The following is a 23,322-nucleotide window of genomic DNA, read 5'->3' on the forward strand; positions in this document are numbered from 1 at the left end:
TTTTTTGTATAATGCTTCTTCCTAGTCTTGGAGGAGGAGGAAGTTGAAGGCATCATAATTTTCTTCTTTCACCTTTCTCCAATTTCCTTGTGTTATGGTGATTCATTTTTCCAGTTTCTTACTGATATCATCTGTGCTACTTTTTCCCTTCATTCTCCTTTTTTTCCTGAAAATTCAAAGAGGAGGCTAATGTAATTTTCTCTCTGCCTTTTTTCTCTTGCTCCTTTGGAGCCTGTTTAAGTTGAAGAAACAATCTAGCAGTGCACCCAGGACCATGTTTTTTAAACAGATTGCTGTTAATAGCTGGAATAAAATATTCACAAGAGACATTCATACTGACTTTAAAAAAAATATAATAAGGGAGGAGAATATTTAAGATATTTTTAGATTAAACAAAAATTTCTCTTATTGTTGATTTTTCAGCTGTTGAATTGTTTTTAAATTTTTTCTGTATATAGGTAAACACTCAAGACTTCAGAGGTATTGTTCGGGAAGAAGCTGTTTTGTATCTTTTAGAAATTCCCAAAGGTGAAACTGTGACAATTTTGGCTCAAAGCAAATATGAGGGTAAGTGCTTTGAACATAATGTATGTGTATCCATGAAGCTTTTAAGCTCTGCTTTGTCAGTGAAACCACAAATAATCTGTCTTGTGCTTATTCTTGATAGCATTTTAGTTACTCTTCACTAGTTTAGAAGACAGCTGCATTCCATCTGAGGATGCCTGTGTGTCATGTTTTTCAGAGTACTTCTCCATCTCTTTCATTATTAGCAAATAGTATCTCTTAATCCTGAAGAGTGGTAAGGTACTGTTTGTTTCTTCTGCTTTTCTGTCTAGCAGCTGGCAGAAGATATGCTGTTAGCATTCCTTTTCTGCTGTGCCTTGGCAGTCATAAGGGATTTGGTCAGTAGCAAATGGACAGTTTTATTGATGCTAAGAAGCAAGTAAAGCCTCTTGTTTTCCTGTTGGAGACACAGCCTGCTGCAATACTGTAGTACCATAGCTGCCTTTTGCATTGGGAATGTGCAAGTACCTGCTTTCCCCAGAGCTGTAAGGGCTGGACGCATGCAAGTATGGAACATTCTTGATAAAGTGTGTGTAGGACAATGACTGTGAATGAATGTCTGTTTTTTTACATCTTTTTAAGTGGACATTTAGAATTGCAAATCTGTGTTCTCCAGAATCACAGCCTAATCTTTCTTTGAAGTGTAAAAACGGCATAAACTAAATGTCCTGTTTTAGTCTACAGAGACATCATGGCCTGTGGTAGAGGAGATTCATTCTTCATCAGGAGTCACTTTGAGTGTGAAAAGGAGTCACCACAGAGCTTAGCATTTACCAGAGGGGAGATCTTCAGAGTAGTTGATACACTGTATGATGGCAAATTGGGAAACTGGCTAGCTGTGAGAATTGGAAATGAACTGGAAAAGGGCCTCATTCCAAATAAGAGCAGGTAAGGTGGCACCCTGTCTTCCTCCCCATTGCTATAAGCAAGATTTTTTTCCTTGTAAGTTATTTTTGCTTCTTATGTCATACCTTTCTCCCTTTTATTCCCCCTTAAAAGAATGAATGAATTGTTTTGTCTTTACTTTTACAAGAATTGTGCCTGTAAAAACTGTAGATTTTAGGACTGTAGCATTGTGTAAGGAGACAATGAGAAAGGGTGATATTACCTACAGATTAGAATCATGTATTTGCAGTACAGACCTAGAGCTTCTGCCTCAGCAATCAACCAAGCGTTGACCACTAGCTGCTTCAGTTTGTTTTCCAGAAAATGGGTGGTGGGACCTATTTTTGCTTTTTTTTTTTTGCTTTCACCCCTCCCACTTCTTCTTTGCGTGCCCACCACACACCAAATCAAACCAAACCAAACCAACAAAGCCCCAGCAACCAAAACTCTCTACATCTTAGGAAGCTCATGACTGTGTGCAAGAATACTCTGATAATTAATCTTCTAAAAAAACTGCAGTGCTTGAATTTCTCATGTGTATCCTTATGGAAAGCATTTCAAGAATTTATTCTGCGGCTAATATTTTTTGGTAGCTGTAGTCTGGATTTTTGTGTGAAATATGGAGTGAACTACAGCAATATTTTTGCTTAAATGTGCTTTCCTAGTTAAAATTCATGGGAAGTAATAATAATTTAGCTCAGTTGGTTAGAGCATGGTGCTAATAATGACGAAGTCACAGCTTTGATCCCTGTACAGGCCATTTACTTAAGAGTTGGACTTGATGATCCTTGTGGGTCCCTTCCAGCTGAAAATATTCTGCAATTTCTGTGATTCTGAAGTGTTGAAATGTGCATAATGAGTAAAAGTATTAAAATTAATCAGAAAAAAAAATCAGCGTATTTTTAGACTGTAGCATTTAAGTTCTTTAGTGTGGTTGTGGTTTTACAATGGAGGAAAAAGCTCACAATTGCACTGTACATGCAAGTTCATGAAATATGGTTCTTATGTGACTCCTATGTCTCTTTCCTGGTTACTATATTCTCTCCTCTCTGTTAATTGATCTGACCAAACCAGCCTTTGTTTCTATGCTATAGCAACTTAATTGATAAGGCCCAATGCAATAGAGAATAGTGACAATAATTTCTTAGGCCTCAGTTCTTAGTTGCACTCTCTCACCACTTCTTTGCAGTTGCATTCTTTTATTTATGCTTGTATAAGTTAGCAGTTTAAGACCCCAGGACTCATTCCTGCCCAGCAACTTGTAGCTGTGGTGAGTCAGAGCTTTTTCTGACAATGTGTCTGCTTCAAGGCAAAGGCAACTGGACTTGTCTGTTTTTTTCCTCCATTCATTTCTGTATGGCAAATTACCTGTTGCAAATTCAAAACTCATTGTTCTTTCATGAAAGCACCTTTTCCCTCTTTGAGTAGTTCTGTACAAATGAACTCTCTGCTTTCTCTGTCAGAGCTGAACAGATGGCCAGTGTTCAAAATGCCCAAAAAGATGGCTCAAGTGATAGGGCAGATTTCTGGAGAACACGTGGCCAGCGATCTGGAGGAAAGAAGAATCTGAGGAAGAGTCGTGAAGATCTGACAGCCATTGTATCTGTGAGCACAAAATTCCCAGCTTATGAGCGAGTTCAGCTGCGCGAAGGTGAGACTGCTGTCAGCAAACTGCCCATTTATTGCTGGCTGGTTTAACATCCAAATGTTTGGTCAGCTAAGAAAGTGGTTTCTAACAACTTCTGACAATGTACCAACAGAAAGAGATGACATTTTTCTCAGAGTGCACATTTCTGGATGCTATAAACTACTCTCAGAAAAAGCTTTTTACGCTTTTAAACTACTGCGGTTTCCTTTCCCTCCAAATTACACATGCCAGTTTCCAGGTTTAAAATGAAAAAAGGATGAAACAAGCAGGGCGTTTTGTTGTTTCCTCAGCTAGGTCTTCCTTGGCTAGCTCTGAAAGTACAATACATGTTCTTGAGATCAACTACTGTCTTCAAAAATACCATTAAATTTATAGCAAATAGAATCCAATTATTTTCAATAGATTGTCCAAATGTAATCACAGTTGATGTGGTCTCTCTCCATGACTCTAAACCAGCTGTATTACTAGTGATGCTGAGCTGGTCAAGACAGTTTTCTGGGTATTCGCATATGACAGTATTTTGGAGCACAGAAAACAGTAAAGATTATTTTAAGGAAGCTTCCAGATATCAAGATGAAGACTGAGAAACAAAATGGTATTCCTCCATTGACTCTGAGGACTGTGTTTGCGCTTGCTTTGACATGAGCATAACATAGTTTTGCATTTCTTTGCTTCTTCACCTGCCTTGCAGTTTGTTTAGCATTTGTATCTTTATTCACACAAAACCCACTATGTAAAGATTCATGCAGTTTGATGGATGAAAAGATTAATATATGTTTTCAGATGCAGTATCTTCTAAATGCTACTTCATTTGAGGGAATGAGGAAGCTGCTGAATTAAAACAGTCCCTTTTGCTTTCTCAGCTGAAAAAAGTAGCTTTCTGTATTATCCTGTTGCACAGATTTTTGAGAAATAAACTTTTAAAATTTTTTTTAATATCTTCAACTTATAACTATGCATGGTAACTGAGGATCTTGTCTGTTATACATAAAATCAGTCTTATCTGACTTATCTTTTTTCCAAATATTTTTCTTTCAGCTGGTTTTAAGAGACCTGTGGTGATATTTGGCCCTATTGCAGATGTTGCTATGGAGAAATTGTCAAATGATTTGCCTCACCTGTACCAGACAGCAAGTAAGTGGTTCTCCTAGTTTCTTTTTCATCCTTAAGTTAGAGGATTGATAACTTAATAATCACAGCTGCCCGGCCACTCTGAGATAAGCTAAAATGTTGTCTTTGCAGAGACAGAACCCAGAGATGCAGGTTCGGAGAAATCAACTGGGGTGGTGCGCTTGAACACTGTGAGGCAAATCATTGAGCAGGTAGAGTATTTCTCTGAAAAGTGCTTATGCTCAAAGGCATGTTGTTTGATTTGTCGCTCCTAAAACTTGCAGAGTACTCAAATCTTCACTGCATCTATTTCTGTAGTAAGCAGAGTTGACTTAATGATAAAGCTGTTTTGAAACTGTTCAACAGCAATTTTTGTAATTTTTATAGCTTTGAACCTGATATTAGAAGTTAAATTTTCTTCCTTAGTCCATTTTAAATTTGGACAGAGCAACATCTGTGTTTTACTATATGCTTTCTGAATTTGCCATGGAGGCTTTACTGTCAGGCAGCGCTCTAATTGCTCTTACTGTCATCAGAAATGTAACATTCTAAATGTGATATAACTGTGCAAAAACATCCAACAAGTTGTAGTCTTATTTGGAAAAAAATACCCTGGCTTTCCTAGGATTCCATGCTCCAGTTTCCTCCTTGTTCCCCACAAGCACCACATTGACTGGCCTTTCTTGTTAACAGGATAAGCATGCTCTGTTGGATGTCACTCCTAAAGCAGTGGACCTGCTAAATTATACCCAGTGGTTTCCAATTGTGGTCTTCTTTAACCCAGACAGTAAGCAAGGTGTGAAGACCATGAGACAAAGGCTATGTTCTACATCAAACAAGAGCTCGAGAAAACTTTATGAGCAAGCAAACAAACTGAAGAAAACTTGTTCCCACCTCTTTACAGGTAAGGAAGAATGTTTGTCTAACTTGCTTACCGACAGAGAGTAGTGGATGTGACTGTGTGAATCTCAAGACTCTACTTATTACTCTGCATAGTAACTTATGTGGGCTGGAACTAAAAGGGTGGGAAGGTATGGTCATGAGCAATCCCTTCCTTGATCTTTTTCAAAGTTTAAAAATTCTAATGCAAAAGAAGTTATTTGTTGGCATACTGTCATTAAAAGAAAAGTGATTTAATCAGTTTGAGAATACCCAAAAAATAAAAATACCATGCTTCTGTCCACGATCTAAAAGAAGTGGCTGTTTAACATTCTCACATAACTAAACCAAAAAGTGTTAAACAGCAAAGGATGTATAATGCATTGCATTTGCTGTGTATATATATACTTTTTCCTTCAATTTTTACAGCAACCATCAATTTAAATTCAGCCAATGACAGTTGGTATGGTAGTCTGAAGGATACTATTCAGCAACAGCAAGGAGAAGCAGTATGGGTATCGGAAGGAAAGGTAAGCAGTCAGTCCATACTCTGTGAAACTATACAGGTATCTCAAAGTATGTCTTGCCAGTAAAAATTGTTCAAAATTTTGTCAGTGATGGATGGGCTATACAACTAGTCAGTTGATGTCTGTCTTGGTAACAAAAAATAATACTGTTTGTTGCACTTTGGAGCTTTCATCACTAGTGCTGTGGCTAAAGAACGATGAGGAGGGATCAACTTCTGCAAGACTTCTCATTGTGATTCTGCATTAGTTTCTTTCAGTTCTGCAAAGTCTTTCCTAAGGAGCTGTTTGGCATGATATTGGGACTTAAATGGACTCTAATTCTTATTTATTTAGTCTTTGTTCCTTAATTCTCTCCTGACTTTTCTCCAGCTGGATGGCATGGAAGATGATGCCGATGATCGTATGTCTTACCTTACTGCTATGGGTGCTGACTATTTGAGTTGTGACAGTCGGCTGATCAGTGACGTAGAGGATACAGATGGAGAAGGAGGTGCATACACTGACAATGAACTTGATGAGCCCTTGGAGGAACCGAGGATTTCATCTGTTAGCCGGTCCTCTGAGCCTGTGCATCACGAGGAGGTTAGATGACTGGATTTTTAAAAAAAGCAGAGGGTTGGGTTTTTTTAACTGCAGCTTTATCTTGCTTTTGATAGCATCTCAGAGCTACATTGTGTCGAGCAAAATTAATAGTTCTGCATTGCTGCCTAAGTTTATAGATTTCTTGATGATGTCTCATCACCTTGAACTTTGCAATTACATCTGCAGCAATCGTAGTGAGGTTGCTGACAGTCATTTGACTCCTTGTAACTTTTCCCAAAATAGTAAACTAGAGAGAGAGGAAAAATGATTGAATTACTGGCTACTGCAATGATTTTATCTCTTATTTTCTTTCATAGAGTTTAAAAAAATTTACTCCTGAACCAAGGGCTCAGTTGAGAAAAGCTGGTAGCAGGGAGATCCTTAGAGAACCGAGTCCACCTCCAGCATTCAAGCCTGAACCACCTAAGGTAAATTTGTAGAAACAAATCTGAATGTAGACATCCTCTTTCTGGAGAACTCTCCAGGGTGGCACGTTGGAAAGAGCAATAGGAATGATCAGAGACTAGAAAACATTGTAAATGTGGAGAGAAGGAATGACTGTAGGTGTTGCAGGATCAAGCAGAGAGAAGACTTAATGATTCCTTTCAAATATATATGTTCATATGGAATAAGAAAGTAGACTTCTTTTTCTGTCTGTTAACAAACTTAAAGGCACTTCTTTAGCTCAGAAAAAACAAAAGTGGGCTACTCACCAGGAAAAGCATATCTGGTGGCTATTACTGTGAAACACAAAATCAGAATCTACCACCTCTGACTATCACTAGAAATTGATGTTAACTGTTTATTCAAACATTGCTCAGGAGTGATGGGGGAGGGAAGGGGCCAAAAATTACAGTCTCTAGACACCATTTTATTTTAGCAATTCCCAATTTCCCCTGACCCCAAAGTCCTTTCTTTATGAGGATTAGTGTCCTCATATACTGCAAGTATTCAAAATACAGTCCAAGTCTGCCTTGACAATGAAGATTGGGTAGAGTAGGACATGTGTAAGGAAAACAAAAGTGGAATATAAACCAGAAGTGGGTCCTGTGCACTTCTAAACTCCTGATACTGATGCTTCACTTTAGGTAGTACTGAAAAAATTATTTGAGGCATCAGTTTTCTCTGTGCTGTACCCTAATACACATTGTAGCTCTGGTAATCCTTAACAAATAGGACAAACGAGTCTAAATGCCCTAGTTGTCTGTAGGCTGATGTGTAGTCTATGAGCATATGGCCAAAATGTTGCAGCAGTTCTAATACCTTTCAAGTATTTGTTTTCTGTTTTGCCTCGGGAACGAGGATGGATTTAAGGAACACAGACACCAACTTTAAAGAATAAGTGTGTAAGTTTACTGTAGTGCAAAACAGTAAAGAATTAGAAAAGAAACTGTGGCTTATGAAAGGATACACTTAGCAATGCATCTAATCATTACTACAAAGAAAGTCTTACAGTGATTAAGAGAGAGATACATCAACAGTTACCCTATATACATTACCATCATCCAGACCGCACTTCAGTTGGGGAGCCCCAGTCACAGCAAACCTCTTTCTGGTAACTGGGAAATCCTATGCAGTGCATCCACGCGTAGGGTGAAGCTATGAGAGGGTCCAGCTTATACAGCGTTAAATAAACCAGCTTACATCACTTGATTGGTGTGGAAAAACAATTTGGCTTTATTCTCTCCTTGGTTTTCCCCTGAAGCCTGGCCAGGGGAGTCAGTTTGGACTGACTACTATCAAATGCCCCATGGCCTTGACTAGTCTCTAAATACAGAACACTATGGCTATGTTTATATCTTAAATATGAACCAGCTGCAACCATGTGAGGCCTACTGCTTTTGTGGCCTTGGAACACATACAAACCTTACTAATTACTAATAATATGCTGTGCTAAAAAGCATAAATGTATACTCTTAAAGCACTACTAAGGGTTATATAGCATCTTGGTTAATAAGCAGATATATGGCTAAATACAATACTAGGTTAAATATAATATTAGGTTGAAAGATTCATCTATGGGTCAACTCCAGCTCAGAGATACCCCCAGCATTACAGTGCTACATCATACGAAGATTGGCACTGTAAAATACATATGCAAAGTGATTAATTTCAAGTTGAAGCCCTCTTTTGAAATGAAAATTACGAAGTTGCTGATGTAAAATTTGTTGGTGTGTTTTATACTTGCAGGGAAAGTTACAACACGAAGATCTATATGACTTCCCCAAGAACTATGACTCTAAATCAAGTAATGTTGCTGTATGCAGTGAGACTTCAACTGTTTCAGCTAAAGCAGCACCCCCACCTGTTTCTGTGAAACCTGCCTTTGGGCGTCCCATTCTGAGAAACTCTCAGCCAGCAGTTCCACCTGCAGAGGAGGAGGAGGAGGAGGAGGAGGAGGAGGAGACAAAGTTGGAAGAGGAAGGAGGTGAACAAGAAAACACTCCAAAATCGGTATTGAGGAAAGTAAAAATATTTGAGGAGATGGATCATAAGGCGAGGATGCAAAGAATGCAAGAGCTTCAAGAGGCCCAGAATGCCAGGGTATGAGGAAATGTATTTCCCCCTGCTGTGCTTTTCAGCCTATAGGGCAGCCTGACTCCTGAAAAAAGATTATGTATTTGTAGGAATATCAGTAAGATGTTATCCATTTGTGCTTTAATTGTTTCAGATGTAGCTGTGGCCTGCTAGGTCCTTGATCCTAGTATAGGATCCCTAATGGATAGACTTAAAAAGAGCAGTTATTTTTTTCTACTTTCTTTTAAAGCTTGAAATAGCCCAGAAGCATCCAGATATTTATGCTGTCCCAGTCAAAACACAGAAGTCAGAACAGAACTGGCCACAGCTGATGAGGTAAGGTGTATCCAGTTTTAAGCATTCTGTCCTGATTGTTTACTTCACTAGCAGGAGGAAAACTATCTTGCCAGTTTTTGTTCCTATAAATCCTCCTGCCTTGGTATAGTGTTTTGTTGTTGTGCCTCAAAAATTACTGTAAAGATAGGGCAAAATTTCAGTGAGCTCTTCTTGGGTTTGGGGATTTTTTTTTCTTTTTGTTCATTGATAGTATTTGAGTCATCTAGGAAGAAAACACTATACTTTTTCACTCAACTATTTGCAGAGCCAGTTTTCTGCCCCAATCAGTATTATCCAGAAGCTTTTGTGCATTCAGGTCCTCTGGTGTCCATTCTTCCTGTGCTAGATACTGGATGACTGTTAGTCCATTCTAACAAATAATTGTTTAAATTTATTATTACTTAAGTGCTTATTCAGTTACAGGTGTCTAGTGTGGCTAGGGAGACTAAGGATAAAACTTGCCTCAGGTCACCCATCAAGTCTCATGAAAGTAGAAGTCTCATTAAAATTCAGTGAGTTCTGGATGGGTTGATCATTGTACCACCTTACCCTACACACTGCACATTTCTGTGACTTTAGCAGACACCTGTGCAAGAGCTAACACAGTGCACAAAGGATTTTGTTTTCTGCTTTTCAGGACTTTTCAGTTTTTCTTTCATCTTAGTAACAGCCAATAAAAATGGGGCATTTTTTCTCTCTAGTGAGTCAAATGCTTTGATGTCACAGTATGTAATCTAAAATACAAAAATGGAAAACTGTTATTTTCAGTATTTCTTGGCAGGTTCAGAGAAGCATACTTTTTTATATAGCCTTTGAAGCTTTTAAGAAGTAATAAAAGTTAATCTCTTTTAAGAAGTAATAAAAGTTAATCTCTAACCACATTTGCAGAGTGTTTGCTTACATGTAGAAATCAGTACTGTTGACTTTTTACAGGAATGTCAGTGATTAGCCTAGAAGGGGCTATTTAAACCCTTGGGGGGGGCAATATGTAAGGAGGATATAATCTTGTTTTTTGAAGGCTGTGGATAGCAAAAACCGTGGCTTTTGAAACTGAGGAAATACCCTTCCTTGACAGATTTTATTTTTATATGTCTGCTTAATGTCACATCAAATGAGTAGCACAACAGTATATGAAAAGCAAATATGTGGGTTACTTCTGCTCACTTTGAAGGCTAAGAGCCCTAGTGAAAGCCTTGAGAAGGGCTCCCAGTTTGAGAAATGTCACATAAGAAGTCTTCGGACTTTAAGACAGGAGACTGAGGGTGCAAAAGAAGAAGAAGGCATAGAAAGAATACTGTGCAAAACAAATTGAGGGAAATGTCAGAAGGGGCAGCAGCAATGGCTTTTCGAAAACTGTTGGCTCAGGGAATAAAGTGCTGTAAAGCTATTGATGTCTGTGTGTGTGCAGAGGTGTTCAATAACTTTAAATTGGGCATTCTTCCAGGTAGGTTGAGTAGATCAAATCTGAGCATTGTCCTCCAGCTTGATGGAAATAAGATGCCTCTCCAGATAGCCTTACCATGGCTATGCAGTTGTTTATGGGCTAGGAGGGCGTTTATTTGCTCCATGTGACTCTCTAAGTTGTTTGCTACATGTTTTTAAGTTACCATAAAGCAAAAACTAAGTATAACTATTTTTCAGTTTTTCATAATGGAAGTAAACATTATATCTCTCTCTCTCTTTCCCTGTCTTGCTGTGTTAGCTCCAGACCTCCAGAACCCCAGAAGCCTCCTATTAGACCTTACCTGGAGAACTGCTGCAGTTACGGCAGCGATGTAGAGGAGGAGGAGGAGGAGTATCGTCGGCAGCTGGCAGACCACTCTAAGAAGGGGTATTATGGACAGCCATCCAGATACAGAGACACAGAATTGTAGGCTTGCTAGTATGTCCATGTCTAACACTCTTTTGAGATTTCTTCCTTCACAGCCAAAGTGGAGCAATAGTTACTCTTGAAAAGCTGTATTTTTATTGGGGGTTGTATTAGAGTGTACGCTACTCAACTCAGACATATCTATACACTGGAACTGGAAGAGTTCGTTTTTTTGGGGATATTATTTTGTCAGCAGCTATGAAAAGAAATCACTATTGCCTGAATGCTGTTGCCTGTTTTATAAGGACCAAATCCTTAAAGTTTGTGTTAATTCTTGGTATTTTCATATTTTAACATAACCCCCCTTTTTCCTTTTTATTAATGCTGCCTTTTTGGACTGTTCTGCTGTGTTATGAGAGTATGATCCCAGAGATACACTTCTTAATGCAATAGAACTAAATGTGAAAGTGTATTTGAAGAACAGTAAGTGCCTTTTACCAAGAAGCATCTGAAGCTGTTTGTTTTGACATCTGATATTGGTGCAAAGCCATAACACACTAAAAGGGGATTGACTGTTTTACCTGTCTTTTATTTTTATCAGTTGCATGGTAACAATTTTCCTTGCATGTTATTTTTCTAAGTTCATAGATGCATATGCAATATTTCATAAATACTGACTGTACATAATAAAGGTGCAATTGACTGGGTGGTTGGAAAAGACCAGTATGTGCTTAAACAGAAAAAATTATGTAGAAATTCAGTCACGTATTAAAATTTACACAGACTGCAAATAATAAAGGATATATTCTAGACAAACTTTGTGTATCTTATTTTTCTTTTGAACAGTATTAGTCTTCTAGAATTGCTGAGTTTCATAAATAAATTGAATAAACTGTTTCAGTTCATGGTCTCATCTTCTGCTGTTCAAGTAACTGGAAAACGCCACTGTTGATGTGCTTCACACTGTTGTAAACATCATTTTAAAATCTGTTGTGATTTAAAACTGATGAAAAACTATGGAATTCCTGCATGAGATTTACCTTTTAGAGTATTAACTTCTGCCTCATCATTTCTGCTCTTTATCCTTAGTTGTGCTATATAGAATAAAAATTCCTGGAAGGGTCATAGAGAATTTTTTTTTGATCATACAATATGAAAGATGGTTTTCTAATGGTTTTCTAAAAATAAAGTCCCTTCCAACCCTAACTGTTCTATTAGAAAAAATTTCTTCACTCAGAGGGTGGTTGGGCTCTGGAGCAGGCTCCCCAGGGAAGTGGTCACAGCACCAAGCCTGCCAGAGATCAAGAAGCATTTGGACAATGCTCTTGGGTAACTCTTGGGGCTGTCCTCTGCAGGGACAGGAGCTGGACTTCAGTCATCCTTGTGGGTCCCTTTCAACTCAGGATAGTCCATGATTCTATAATACTCTCTTAAAACAGAAAAGGTAATATTTTCTTATTGAAGCAACAGAATAGATACATAGCAGATGAGGAAATTTCTGCTGCTCAAATTAGAATCATAGAATCATTTAGGTTGGAAAATACCCTTAAGATCAAGTCCAACTGTAACCCAAACAGTGCTAGGTCCACCACTAAGCCATGTCCCTACTGCATCTACACATTTTTTAAATACATATGTATGGAGATGGTGACTCAAGTGCTTTCTTGGGCAGCCTGTTCCAATGCCTTACAGCCCTTTCTATAAAGAGATTTTTTCTAATATCCAATATAAACCTCCTCTGGTGCAACTTGAGGCCATTTCCTCTTGTCCTGTTGCTCGTTACTGGGGAGAAGAGACCAACACCCACCTCACTACAACCTCCTTGTTGTAGAGAGTGGTAAGGTATCCCCCTGAGCCTCCTTTTCTCCACACTAAGCAACTCCAGCTCCCTCACTCCTCATAAGACTTGTGCTCTCTTCACCAGCTCCATTGCCCTTCTCCGGTGTTGCCTAAAATGTCTGTCCTGTTGTGAGTGAGGGGCCCAAAACTGAGCTGCGGGCTCACCAGTGCCAAGGATATCCCTTCATTAGTCCTGCTGGTCACGCTATTTCTGCTACAAGGCAGGATGCCGCTGGCCTTCTCAGCTACCTGGGCACACTGCTGGGTCATGTTCAGCTGCTGTTGATCAGCACCTCCAGGTCCTGTTCCTCCTGGAAACTTTCCAGGCACTCTTCCCAAAGAGGAAGGACAGGACCTAGCACTTGGCCTTCTTGGACCCCACTAGCCTTGGCCCATGGATACAGGCTGTCCACATCCCTCTGCAGAGCCTTCCTGCCCTCCAGCAAATCAACACTCACATCCAACTTGGTGTCACCGGCAAACTGACTGCAGGGGCACTTAATCCCCTCATTCAGATCAGTGATAATATAATATAAATATGTGATATAAATATTCATAATATAAATAAGGAAATATATCAATTTAGATGCGGTGTAACAGAGCTAAGCAGACGCTCTCCGAGATAAGCGCTCAAGGCTAATCCGTACTGCCGCGAAGGTAGAGATCCCGGCACACGGGGCTATTCCCAAGGCGGGGACAGCGGCTGGCGCCGGCGGGAGGCGCTGGCGAGCCCCGCACGCGGGTGCAGGAGCCACCCGGCCTGAGGATGTGCGGACGCCGCCACAGGCCGGCGGAACAGAGCGGGGAAGGGCCGCAGCTCCCCCTGCTCCATTCCCAGCTAGGCTGAAGAGGCAGGCGAAATATCCTGTAAGCAGCTGGGAGGAGTCTCACAATCTCTGGGCCTTGTTCTCGTGGGACTCTCCTTGGAAATCTCGCAACAAGAAAACTGGGACACATTCTCAGCCATAGCACACGGCCAAACGAAACAAATAACCCACCTCCCCACACACACACTGCTACAAGCAGCACACAGCCCATAGACATGCAGGGGAAATACAGCAGTTTGTAATCTGAACTCACTATCAGGACCCAACAGCCAAGGGAACACAAGCAGCTGGGAAGGAACGGGACCTCCAATGCAAAATCCCAGCCCATGGGACCTTTGTAGAGAACCCCGTTACAGCGATGGGGGTGGTAACCCAGTGTACTAACCCCCCATCCCTGCGGATGACCGGCACCTACGTGTAGTCCCCTGGGCGCAGCCAGCTTGCCCGCCACGTGGGCGAGACACCGATCCTTCTCTTCCACCCCAAACCCCGCCCCGCCCCACCCACAGGCACGAGAGGGGAGGCAGCCCCCCCCCCCCCCACCCCCCCCCCCCCCCCCCCCCCCCCCCCCCGAGAATAGGATCTGCTGGGACCACAGAAGGAGGGGAGTGGGGGAATGGAGGGAGGGGAACCGGAATGGTTTCGCCGGGAGGGAGCGAGGAACCAAACGGGGGAAAGTCAGATAACAGGTGGAAACAATGTAAGGAAAAGGCAATTTGGCTGAGTGGCCTGGAAAATAACCGGGCATACTCAAATGAATTTAGCCAAAGCCACTCCCCTCAGGATGAGCTCCTGTATGGAGCTGCTCAGAGGCTGAGGCATCCGGTAAGAGATGATGGCATATCCTTAAACAATTCCTTTGGGTATTCGGAGACATTGAATTCCATCTATTTTTCCACCCCACATGACACAGAACATGTAGACTGGTTATCTGACTTTCGGAAGGATTGTGCCAAACACACTGCAAACACCCCAGCCGACATAACAATAAACCAATTAACCGGAGAGGGAAGACACAGCACAGCAGGTGCCCAGTTAAATCACCCCCGAGAAACATGCAAAGTAATAACCAAACAGGCGCTGAAAGCCATGAGAAGGCTTCTCACCACAGACCAAAACAGCAATTTGCACAGCACAAAAGTGTTACAAAGTTGTGCTGAACCTAACCCACAATATTTAAATTGGCTGCAGTCTGCTTTAGACAAGCAAATTGAATACAATGAAGCCAGAGAGATGCTGTATAAGCAGCTGGCTTTTGAAAAGACTAAAACAAGCTGTAAGAAAGCTTTGCAAACCTTTCCTGGAGGGGTTGACCACGGCACTGCTGAGCTGGTTCAACCTTACCAAAGATTTGGCTCTGAGGAGCACCAGTCTGTCTTTCTAGCTGCGGCCCTGGAAGCCCAGCTAGGAATACAAGAAAAGGCCAGACTTAGACCAAGTTGTGTCAGGTGTAGTAGCACTGACCACTTTCAAAGAGATTGCCCCTGGAGACCCTTTGCAGCAGTGCCCCAAAAATACTCTAATGGCAAGGAATCAGCTGAGTTGTATCAGGGATGCCGAGGGCGAGGCAGATGCCTTGCCACAAGCATCGCACTGCTTGTTGCCGTACTGCTTGCTACCCTCTGTGGCACCGGCTTTCATGTGCCAGAGAGGAAGCAGCTTGAAGCAAGCCCCAAAGTGGCAACAAACGGCCCAGACAATGCCCCTATATTCTGCACCCCCAAGAAAGGTGACAGGTAGAGAGTGCTGCCAAACTCAAAAGCAGTAAGTGCAGTCATAAAGCTTACAGGAGCACCGCAGCATGGACTGCCTTCACCCAATGTGTTCCCAACGAGTTGGCCGCTATTGGTAACTGATTCAAAGATTTGTTTCTCTACCACCTTCCTACACCCTGAGGATGTGCCAAGGCTTGCCTTTCCCATCATGGCCTTGAACAGTGCACGGCCCATGCAAGGCTATTGCTGGGTTGTCCTTCCTCAGGGAATGCAAAATAGCCAAACAAGGTATCAAACAACCACGACACATCATTATACAGATAACATACCAATGAGCACGGCCACAGGAAATGAACTGCCATTTACTCTTACTGCTCTAATCAAAACTGTCCAAGATGCAGGGTTGCAGCTTGCAGCGGAGAAAATCCAGCAACCACTACCCTGGACTTTCCTTGGACAGGAATTCATGCAGCAAAAAGATTCTCCACAGCTGCTGCAGCTCAAGGTAAAAAACACTTTATATTTACGCGAATTGCAGGAGCATCAGGGGACTGTCAATCGGTTAAGGCCTATTTCAGGCATAACCTCAGAGGAGTTACACCCTCTGCTTCAGCTGCCAAAGGGAGACTCCAGTCTAATGTCTAACAGGTTACTGATACCAGAAGCCAAAAGGGTGTTAGGCATTTGTACCACGGCAATAGAGAGAGGGCAAGGCAGAAGGAGAAATCCTGAACTGCAAACCTGCCTAGCCTTCATTCCCAGCAGGTATCAACTATTAGTAGTCTTGTTACAGTGGGATCAGACTGAAAAAGACCCACTGCAAATACTGGAGTGGCTAATTTTGCCCCACACACCATCTGACACTGTGTGGACTGTTAATGAGATGTATCCAAAGCTTGTCATTAAAGGCAGAGGACGACTGCAGGAGTTGGACGGAAGGGACCCTGCCATCATCTACATGCCAGCTACAAAGGACAATTTGGATAGGATGCCAGCTGAGGACACAGGGTTCCAAGCTGCCTTAACAAGCTTTCATGGTGAAATTTTCATGCATCTCTCAAAACACAGGTTGTGGGGATAAATCACTAATCTACCTTTAAAAGCCACAACCAGATGCAAACACGGACCAGTGAAAGGCTTCAGGGCCTTCACACATGCATCTGGGTACAACATAAAAGGCTGCAATAACTCAGGTAAAATCCTGCTACAGAACAAGGGAAAGACAGACGCAGACCACGAACCAAAGCTGTGCAGGTTCTGGAACTGACTGCCGTCCATATTGCCTTGGGGAAATTTACTAAGCACTCTTTTAATGTTGTAACTGATTTCTGTTATATTGCAAGTTGGTACCCCATCTTGAAAGTTTGTTTATTTGAGATATCCTAGCGTTTACCTGTTAATTGAAATGCGTTCTGTTTGGTTTCTTGTGAATTATAGAAGGTTTTGATTTTCATGTAATGCACACAAGGTAACACAATGACAGGTAAGGGCCAACAACTGACAAAGAACTAAGAAACTGACAAATCAACAATGTTTAACATCATATCTAAGGTCTTGGAGCAAGTGAAATTGTCTCATTAATTTTTCCATCAGAAAGCAAATTCCTTAAACAGACAATTTCAAATAACATTCAATCAGCTCGAGACTACATCATCATGTCACGCCCAAACTGTCAAAAAATCACAACAATGCCATCTCAGAACGCGTTAACCCCACATGGTTAATTGCAAATGAGATTGAGCAAACAGATTCACAAACATCTCTGAATTGGACATATTAAAATATGCACATGTAACAGTAGATATATACCCACATCACGTAATCTCCACAACACCCACTGCAGAAAAGGCCAAGAGTGTAAGACACTCTGGCTTAGTTGCTTAGCAACTCTTGGTACCACAGACAAACCACAATATTCACAGTAAAACACCTACAATTCCTATCAAATAGGAAAATTCTCATGTCACAAGTATTCCACACTGTGGCAGTTTGAGCCACATTAGAAATCTAGAAATCCAATTTTCAGGCTTCTCCAACCCCTCCCTCAATTATCCCAAGACTACTGAAGAGAAACTTTCAGGCCAGAGGCTTCTATAGGGGAAGGGGGAAGCATATACATTTATTTACACAAATAAATACTATACAAGCTAAAGACAACTATATATATATTACATCTCTATCAATCAGTCCTTTCAAGCCCCTCCTTTAAGTTTAGTCCAGGAAAGAGCCTTTTCAAGGCTGGAAAGTAACCAGTCCCTCTGTGGGAGTGTTCTGGGCCTGAACGCTCCCCCCTCACCAAGTTCCAGTTGTTTTGTTGCAGTCTCTCCTCCTCATGAAGTCCAGGAAGATAGCTTTGAGTCCTTGCTCTCCTGCTGCAGTGTGATCTCTCTCTCGCTCTCTCATACCTTGGTTCGTAGGCTGCTGCAGTGTGGTTCTGCTCATCAAGTGTCCACGTCCTGGCATGTGGATTTCTCCTCAGGTTTTCGGTTGTCCTGCGTGGCAGAGACATCCTCCGGGCCCCCCTCTCTCTCTCTCTCTGGGCGGGGTCTGTCTCCAATTTCGCTTGGGACTCTTTCTCCTGAGCGCCGGGCCTACCTCCACAGCCCATCCACTTGGCTCAGCTTCAATGCTGAGCCTCTCCTCCACTTACAGTGGAGGGACAGAAAGCCCCCCTCCACAGCTTAGCTGTAGAAAAGGAGGGGGAAGAGGCTTGGCTGAAAAAGCCTGGCTCTCTTCTCTTACCTCAAGTCAGGTTCAGGAGGTGCTGTGAGTCTCTTCCCTCACTGCACACACTCAAAATGCTGCCTCTAACTCTGCTCTGGGCTAGGCAGAGCTGGGGGGGCCTCAGGGCTCCCCTCTCCCCCCCCGGAGGGGAGAGAGGGAGCCCAGCCACCCCCTGGCCTTCCACACCTACACGCAGCAGACACCAACAGCAGAACTCTTGCCAACAGCTTCCGGTGGGCTGTGTATATATGATTTTGAGCAGAAGCGAACGACATGAGTGGTGATTGGCTCTTCAGGGAACACTGTCCTGGCACCCAATCACCTCTGAGTCCCCCTCTTCTCGAGGAGGGGCCAATCTCAAACCATGACACACACTCACTCATAGACAGGTAATTATAGAAGGAGCACACTACACACCGAAACAATGTCAACTAAACAAAAAAAAGGGGGGAGAGAATCTGTATAACCACAAGAGTATCTGTGAAAAGCCATGTATGTATTAAATTTCAAATTGTGACAATGCTGGAAACATGTAAGTATGAAAAGCAACACAAACCCCAGGCTGGTGTGCCTCTCCCAAAACATCGGTCATGGTAGGAGATTTGATATCTGGGCAGTGGATGGAACCACTAAATCTCTGATTTGGGAGAGAGGCTATGCTGGGGAGACTGAAGGAAAAGAGTTAAAATGAACCCCTTCCAGGTGTGTTAACCCTACCTACGTGCAAATCACATCAGCAAGAACCAGAGTGATGCAGAAGTTGTAAGAAAGTTATGTTTATGTCTAAGGTTTACTTTAAGGATGACCAGTGTGGCAAAAAGCAGTTTATAAAAACCCATGAATGTGTGTATGATGTGTGGAATGATGGCCATCAAGCGATTGAGAGCGTGAATGAACAAGAGTGTTGTATGACTGGACAAATATTAAAACACTAAACACCTCACAAATGCAATACCTCCGCCACAGGGTCACTTTAAGAGAACTTAGTTTTGCTAAGCTTAGCCTGTTTCTTAATAAAGTTGAACTCCCAAGTTATTTTAAGCCCTCAGATCAATAAAGGTTACAAGTATGCACGGTTAGGCCAAGGCCTATAAGTTAATAAAGTTATTTCTCCAAGTTGCACTACCCTTTAGGAATATAAGAAAGTTTTAAAAGGTTCACAATAGAAGTATAAGAGGCCAAAGCAAGCAGTATGCTGGGTCATTGCAAGCTTTGGTAGTTTATAATGTACTGTTCTGATTGTTTGCACTGTTGTTTTTGTAATGTTTTCGTGACCTTCTTATACAGTTAGGAAGGGGGAGATGTAGGAGGCATGTCCCAGAAGTGCAGGAGGAGGGCACCTAGGGCAGGCAAGCCAAGGGGCATGCGCCGAGATTACCAACCCTATTGGATAAGAAGGTCACATGGTGTTCAGGGATAAAAGGGCGCGCATTGTTCAAATAAATCTCTTTGTTTACCATCTCACAGGGAGCGTACATGATTTCCTTATTATATAAAGGCAGCGTGCACGTGCACGCTACACATGCAAACATAGTGACAACGGATGAGGAAAAGGCTGAGGTATTGAATGCCTTTTTTGCCTTTAATAACAAGACCAGTTGTCCTCAGGGTACCCAGCCCCCTGAGCTGGAAGACAGGGATGGGAAGTAGATATATCAATATCTTTATCAATGACAAAGACCATGAAATCATGTGCAACCTCAGCAAGTTTGCAGATGAAGCTGAGTAGTGCACTTGACACCACAAAAGGACAGGATGCCATCTAGAGGGATCTGGACAAACCTGAGAAGTGGGCCAATAAGAACCTCGTGTAGTTCAACAAGTCCAAGAGCAAGGTGCTGCACATGAGCCAAGGCAATCCCAGTCATGAGTACAGACTGGGAAATGAACTCATTTAGAGCAGCTCTGCAGAGAAGGCCTTGGGGGTTCTTATGGATGAAAGGTTGAACATGAGCCGACAGTGTGCACTAGCAGCCCAGAAAGCCAACCACATCCTAGGCTACATCAGAAGAAAGGGGGCCAGCAGGTTGAGTGAGGTGATTCTGCCCCTCTACACCGCTCTCGTGAGACCCCAGCTGGAGTGCTGCATCCATCTCTGGGGGCCCCAGCACTGGAAGGACATGGACCTGTTGGATCAAATCCAGAGGAGGGCCACAAAGATGATCAGAGGGCTGGTACACCTCTCCTATAAGACAGGCTAAGAGAATTGGGATTGTTCAGTCTGAAGAAGAGTAGGCTTTGGGGTGACCTAATTGCAGCCTTCCAGTACCTGAAGGGAGTCTACAAGAAAGCTGGAGAGGGACTTTTGACAAGGGTATGTAGAGGTAGGACAAGGAAGCATGGCTTCAAGCTGAAGGAGGGTAGACTTAGATTATATATTAGAAAGAAATTCTTTACTGTGAGGGTCGTGAGGCACTGCAAGAGGTTGCCCAGACAAGTTATGGATTCTCCATCCTTGGAACTGTTCAAGACCAGACTGGATGAGGCTCTAAGCAACTCAGTCTAGTGGAAGAAGGTGTCCCTGCCCATGGCAGGGGCGTTGGAACTATAGGATCACAGAATCATTTAGGTTGGAAAAGACCTCTAAGATCAAAAAGTCCAACCACTGACTGATCACCTTGTCTACTAGACCAAGTGCCAAACAGGTGTTTACCATGAAGTGCTACATGCAGTTTTTCCTTGAACAGCTCCAGGGATGGTGACTCCACCACCTCCCTGAACAGTCAATTCCAATGCATAACAGCCCTTTCTGGGAAGAAATTCTTCCTGATGTCCAGCCGAACCTTCTCTGGTGCAGCTTAGGACTATGTCCTCTTGTCCTGTCACTAGTTGCCTGGGAGAAGAGACTGACCCTCACCTGGCTACAACCTCCTTTTAGGTGGTTGTAGAGAGTGATAAGGTCACCCCTGAGCCTCCTTTTCTCCAGGTTAAACACCCCCAGCTCCTTCAGCTGTTCCTCACAGGACTCAGAAGATGCCTTCCAACCCAAACCATTCTATTATTCTATAAGGGAGAAGACTGGCAAGTTACAGCTGCGATGAAAACCATAATGGAGAAAAATTATTTTCTTTTAGCATGGGCAGTGTCAAGCTAGTGGGGGAGGAAGCTGTCTTGTGTAGTGATAAGCCAAACCTATGGCTTAAATTCCTTTGTTGCACATGGACTTCTTAAAACCAGTGTGTTTGGAATGAATGGAGAAAAGAAAATGGTATCTAGAATAGATGAAATGGTTTAACGTGGGGTAGTTATGAGGTCAAAGCACACTATTTTGCAGGAATGTTCCTCCTCAGTGCTCCATTTGCCAGCATATGAACTTAGACTTTCCATTTGCCTTGGTGCCTGAGATAAAAGGTGGTTAGCAAATATTAATGGAATTCCTCTGTTGCATTATAAAATATATACGAAAAATACAATGAAAAGTCTGCATTAGAGAAGTAATTTACAGCATTTTAAAAGTGTTAGAAAGATATAAAATTGTGTATTTGTTTAGCTTTAGTATTTTGTAATGGATACATATATAGCTAGATGATCTTTTAAGGTCATATCTTTTTTGCATGACATCAAAGACATGATAACCTTTCTAGAATAATGATCTGCTGCGTCTACTTGGAAACACAGCTGTGCTTTGCCACCTTTTTCCTCATTTCATTCTAGGTTAGAGTGGTTGGTCTGTGTTTCACCCACAGGAAGGGAAATAAAAAACAATCTGCAGCTTCATATCACTCAGTTACTTCTTCCAGTAATTACTTTTAATGAACTGTTTGTTTCTAAATGAAGCAATAAGGGTAAATGTGTCCTGCTTTGCTTAGTGCAATAATCAAGAATCTGGCTGAATGGGGATGAACAATTAATTGTTCTTTTGAAAAAACCAACCAACCAACCAAAAAAAACAAAAACAAAACCCCAAAACCACACCCTGGTGGACTAAGTCAAGTGTAACTTTTGTGAGGAGGCAAGGACAACTGATCTGTTAAAACAAGAAAATAAAACACTTGGACCTAATGACACCCAGGATGGCATCTCCAGCTCATCATTGAGAGGACAAAACTTTTTTGCAAGAGGAAAGAAAGAACTTATGTGTCTGGGAAATACGAGTATGAAGGAGTTTATCTGTTTAAATCAATAGAAGGATTAAACTCATATAATTATTACAATTTTGAAAAAATACTTGTGTATAATTTATGGAAATACCTGTAACATTATGTAATAATTTTCTCGAAGTACATATACATTTTTTATTGATTTCATGATAACTTTGATGTGTTTAACTTTGATATTTTTTCGAAAGTGATACATCTTTATGGCCATATTGCATCTAACACAATAATGCACTTCAGGCCATTTTTCCAAAGTAATAAACATTCCCACTAAATGAAAAGATTTGGTTCCATGTTACACATTTTGTATCCCACTCTGATTGCTGTTACTCTTTTTAGTTAATACTGTCATAGGTGATAGGGGATACATTTTTCCTCACATTGGCAGTACATCCTGTCCCAGTTTGCTTAAGCAACATCAGGGCATCCAAGAAGTTTGCTTATGAGGATAACTGTGCTCAGCTTAATTTGTGACTTTTTAAAGCCTCCCAAATACCTATGTGCTGAACATAAAGGAGGCCCTAAAATAGTATCATCAATTTGCTGAGAGTGACTACCAAAATGGGAGTCAAGCCAACCATATACCAATGAGTGCAACAACAGGAAAAAAATACTGTAGGAATGAGGCCTACAGCCATGACATATGCCATGGGATATCTGGTGAAGGGATTTCCAAGAGATATGCTGCACCCAGCCCCTCTGATCTCTGAGAACCGGCTGGAAAGCAGAGGGGTTTATTTTCTTACTCCCAATTCAAGAAATACAGAGCCAAGTCTCAGATTGAAAAACCAGTTTTTCTGACCTCGTCATCCAGACACTGTCACCTACAGAGTATTGCTTTTACCTTTACATATATATTCACAGGAGGCAGGGGAGGCAGCAAAATGGCAGTTTAGCTTGCATCAAAGTACAACCAAAAACAGGAGCCAGATTTCCCAAGTTACTGTGTTAGTTCTAACCTCCTCTATTATATGGCTAGGGAAAGCAAATGGCTAAATTTTAACGTGTTTTTTGTCTTCTCTATTCATTCGTTTCCCATTTAATGTCATAATTCAGATCTGTACTCATCTGGTTTTGATATTAACTACCATTCAGTTACTCATATGGGAGGAAAAAGAATATTGTATCTAAGTATCTAACTTGTTCCCCGTGAGTATTTGTATTTCCATGGCACTTGCAGTCTCTAAGTGAGACCAAGGCCTCATTTAATTAGCAGTGTGCATGTATTAAAAACCACAAAGGTATATTAACACACATTTTTA

General features: G+C 41.7%; 1 protein-coding gene across 4 annotated transcripts in view; it reads left to right on the top strand.

Annotated features, from left to right (window-relative positions):
- TJP2 (tight junction protein 2) overlaps positions 1-11,674 on the top strand; it is a 51,302-nt gene extending 39,628 nt beyond the window's left edge. For all 4 annotated transcript variants that reach the window (XM_027670727.1, XM_027670726.1, XM_027670725.1 and 1 more), the window contains exons 12-23: positions 459-567; positions 1,242-1,452; positions 2,913-3,100; positions 4,136-4,231; positions 4,340-4,419; positions 4,901-5,111; positions 5,516-5,616; positions 5,983-6,195; positions 6,513-6,623; positions 8,386-8,739; positions 8,963-9,048; positions 10,751-11,674. In XM_027670727.1, coding sequence (XP_027526528.1) covers positions 459-567; positions 1,242-1,452; positions 2,913-3,100; positions 4,136-4,231; positions 4,340-4,419; positions 4,901-5,111; positions 5,516-5,616; positions 5,983-6,195; positions 6,513-6,623; positions 8,386-8,739; positions 8,963-9,048; positions 10,751-10,922 — 1,932 coding nt within the window. In that variant the 3' untranslated portion in view covers positions 10,923-11,674. The remainder of the gene's footprint in view (positions 1-458; positions 568-1,241; positions 1,453-2,912; positions 3,101-4,135; positions 4,232-4,339; positions 4,420-4,900; positions 5,112-5,515; positions 5,617-5,982; positions 6,196-6,512; positions 6,624-8,385; positions 8,740-8,962; positions 9,049-10,750) is intronic.
- The last annotated feature ends 11,648 nt before the right edge of the window (positions 11,675-23,322 follow it).

This window comes from Neopelma chrysocephalum, unplaced genomic scaffold (genome assembly GCF_003984885.1).
Source record: "Neopelma chrysocephalum unplaced genomic scaffold, ASM398488v2 Primary Assembly neopelma1_96926, whole genome shotgun sequence".
Taxonomy (NCBI): Eukaryota; Metazoa; Chordata; class Aves; order Passeriformes; family Pipridae; genus Neopelma; species Neopelma chrysocephalum.